General features: G+C 59.3%; 1 protein-coding gene across 1 annotated transcript in view; it reads right to left on the reverse strand.

Annotated features, from left to right (window-relative positions):
• The window catches only part of LOC102252080, a 15,280-nt gene extending 14,058 nt beyond the window's left edge, over nt 1–1,222 (reverse strand). The window contains 1 exon segment of the mRNA XM_014530378.1: nt 1,032–1,222. Within this exon segment, the coding sequence (XP_014385864.1) occupies nt 1,032–1,222 (191 nt within the window).
• Between the last annotated feature and the right edge of the window lie 2,431 nt (nt 1,223–3,653).

The raw sequence follows: 3,653 nt of genomic DNA on the forward strand, positions 1-3,653 counted from the left end.
AGTTGGGGCTGAGGGGCGGTGTCTCCGGGCCACACGCGTGTCTGCTGTGGAGCCAGGAAGCCACGCGGGCGCTGGTGGTTCTCCGGGTCGTCGGCAGGAGGACTGACCCGGACGTGCGTGTCCACACGCAGCCCCCCAGCCCCTTCTAACTTCAGACGGGACCGTGGATGACGCCGAATAGAGACGCACTTCCTGGAGAAAGTGAGTCCCACGTCCTCAGAGACAGGTTCTGGGCCTGGGCCATCGATCGGGCCAGCGGGGGCGGCTGGCTGGGGTCACGGAATGGCCTGTGTCCGCCACTCAGCCCCAGTCACGGCCCCAGTCATGTGGTTTGTGTGTAACTGGTCGGTTGGTCAGATTTTATTCCAGCATCAGACGCTAGCTCCGCTGCCAGGAATTCCTGTTTGCACGGACCCCGTTAAAGCGAGCAGGGGAACTCAAAGGGAGGCATCTGAACGAGGGTCTTAATCAAACGGCAGGGACGAGCTGCGTCCCATGAAACTCTGATGGGGTTGCTCAGGGCCGGGCGCCTTCTGGTGAGATGGCGCTATTCCTCTTCATTCTGATTGGATGGAAACCTCCCATTTCTCCGATGCAGCCGTGAAAAGGTGTCCTTCCCCCAGGGTTTCAGTGCCTCCGCTAGGAAGCCTTCTTGGGTTTCTTTTACAGTTTTATTCCTTTTGGCCACAGAGAACCCACGTGCAGGCACGTGGTGCAGACGTCCATTATGCAGCTGCAGGGAGAACGGGATCTCGCCGTCGGGACCCGTGGCGGCCCTGAGGGCGTCAGGCCGAGTGAGATCAGTCAGGGGAAGGCAAGCACCGCGTGTTCTCGCTTACACGCCGGATCGAACAAGTCCAGTCGTGGAGCCACAAGGCAGTGTGGCTCCCAGGGGCTGGGGGAGACGTTGGTCAAAGGGGACAGCTTTTCCGTTGAAAGACATACATTCTGGGGTCTGACCTACACCACGGTGACCACAGCTGATAATACTGTGTTGTGTGTTTGAAATTCACCCCGAGAACAGATCTTACCTATAAGCAACACCCCCAAAATAATAACGAAACTCTGTGGGGGGGCGGGTGGCACTATCGGTCCCCTCCATGGTGGCCATCATTTCACTCACACGTGCCCCGTAGGCCGGCATGGGGTGTACCGCCGGCACAGCAAAATAGTAACGAAACTCTGGGGGGTTGGCCATATCGGTCCCCTCCATGGTGGCCATCGTATCACTCACACATGCCCCGTAGGCCGGCATGGGGTGTACCGCCGGCACAGCCAGTTCCGTTTCTCACCCAGACCGCAATGAAGCGGGGAGAGCTACCCGCGCGGGCACCGCTGCTGGGAGAGCAGGAGGGCTTTCTTGTTCTGTTCCCAAAGAGAAGAGACAGGTCAGCGTTTTCTGGGAGCAAAACCTCCGGCCCCAGAGGCAGTTGCAAGAATGAGAAAGACCCGGCAGGACTCATGTCACGGAGGCGCAGTGAGCGGGCGGGAGCATGCTCCGTGTCCACGGTGAGTCCCGCGCGACCAGCCCAGCGGCGCGTGAAGGAGAGGGTGAGGGGTGTCGATGAGCCACGTGACACAGTTACTCGCAAGTTCCTCACCTTGGATTATGGAAGGGTGGTTTTTGTGTGTGTTTTATGTCTTTTTGACTGGTTTCTTTTTAAAAATAAAATATATTTTATTGATTTTTTACAGAGAGGAAGGGAGAGGGATAGAGAGTTAGAAACATCGACCAGCTGCCTCCTGCACACTCCCCACTGGGGATGTGCCCGCAACCAAGGTACATGCCCTTGACCGGAATCGAACCCGGGACCCTTCAGTCCACAGGCCGACGCTCCACCCACTGAGCCAAACCAATTAGGGCAACCTGTTTCTTAAGAAGTGGGCAGCTCTGGCCCGACCAGCGTGGCTCAGTGGCCGAGCATCGATCTGTGAACCAGGAGGTCAGGGTTCGATTCCTGGTCAAGGGCACAGGCCCGGGTTTCGTGCTTGATCCCCAGTGGGGGGTGTGCAGGAGGCAGCCGGTCCATGGTTTTCTCTCATTGATGTTTCTCTCTCTCTCCCTCTCCCTTCCTCTCCGAAAGCAACAAAAATATATTTTAAAAAAGAAGCGGAGGCTCTGGAGGAGGGGCCGGTTCGGAAATGTCACTCACGGTGCCGTGACCAGGACGTGTTCCTTCTCTCTCACCCAATGGGGACCTGGCAGAGGCGGTGTGGGGGGCAGGGGTGTGTGTCCGTGAAGGGCTCGTTGGATGTTACATTAGCCTTTGGGCAGAAGAGCCACGGCGCACGTGGAGACGTCAGCCCGGGGGCGCGGGAGGGGGCGTCTCCATTTCCACTCGAGTTGGTCGTGTTTCTCGCAGAAGAAACGTAAGGAGCTGCTGGTGGGATGAGCCTGAGCGGGTCGCCGTGGTGAGGGCGGGGCACCGGTGAGAGTGACAGCGGGAACGGTCAGTCCTTTCCTCTCTCGTGGTCACTTTTCGGAGCCGAGAAACCGGATTGAAACTTGCCACGTCCGCGTCGAGTCGGTGAGCTGTTTCCTCCAAGAACCAAACCTTATTCAAGAAAAGCTGGGTGTGGAGAGGAGACGAGGCACCTCCTCCACTCCCAGGGAGCCCAGCCCAGCACCCTGATCCCTCCCCGAGGGGGGCTGGCTTTGAGTTCTTCTCAGCACCCCAGGGTGTCCGGTTCCCCCGTAGGCCCCATCTTTTTACTTTATTGATGCCAGAGAGGGAGGAAGAGAGAGACACAGAGAGAGAGAGAGAGAGAACCATCCATCGGTTGCCTCCCATATATGCCACGACCAGGGATCGAACCCACAACCTAGGCATGCGCCCTGACTGGGCGTCGAACCCACTGCCTTCTGGTGCACGGGGTGATGCTCTGACCTGCTGAGCCTGCCGGCCCGGGCTGGCCCCCACCTGTGAAGTGTGTCGCATCTCGCCTGGCCCCTGACATAGCATTTCCCTGTAAATTCCATGTCTTCTCCTTGAAAGGTGATGGCGACGTCCCTCGATGGCCCGGCTGGCCTCCGCTCAGCCCCCGGTGAGGAGTCGTAGGTTTGTAATCAGTCGGCATCCTCTAGAATTTAATACAGAAGCGTTTATAAGCAAGTACCTTCGATGTGCAGGCTGACGCTCTAACCACTGGGCCGCCGGCCCGAGCTGTAGAGCATGTTTATCCGCCTCTCGCCTCGGTTCAGCTGTGCAATGACACAAACGTGGGGGAGGTGCGCACACTTAGACAATGACCGTGGGGATGTGGACAAGCGGCCCCCGGCCAGGTGCCTGCCCAGGTGGAGAATGAGACCTTCATCCGCACGCGCCCTTCGCTGTCCGCACGGGGAGCCCCTATTGACTCCCTCCGTCCATCCACCGTGTCCAGGGGATGGAGCGGGAGCACATCCTCGCGGGCTGTCCTTCCTCACGGCTGCCCGTCCTGCTCAGTGTGCGGCGTGCGAGCTCCGCGTGAGCCGCGATGCAGCATGTGCGCCGTCTCGTGTTGCGTTGGCGGCACCACTGCGTGTGGACCGTGGTCACGTCCGTGGCCACCGTCCTCCTCCCCCTGGTTCCTCCACCTTGTTTCCAGGGGCTGCCTTACCCACAGCACAGCCGTGAGCACCACGCTCAGCGATGCCGTGGACCCTGCCGTGG

This window comes from Myotis brandtii, unplaced genomic scaffold (genome assembly GCF_000412655.1).
Source record: "Myotis brandtii unplaced genomic scaffold, ASM41265v1 scaffold736, whole genome shotgun sequence".
Classification (NCBI taxonomy): Eukaryota; Metazoa; Chordata; class Mammalia; order Chiroptera; family Vespertilionidae; genus Myotis; species Myotis brandtii.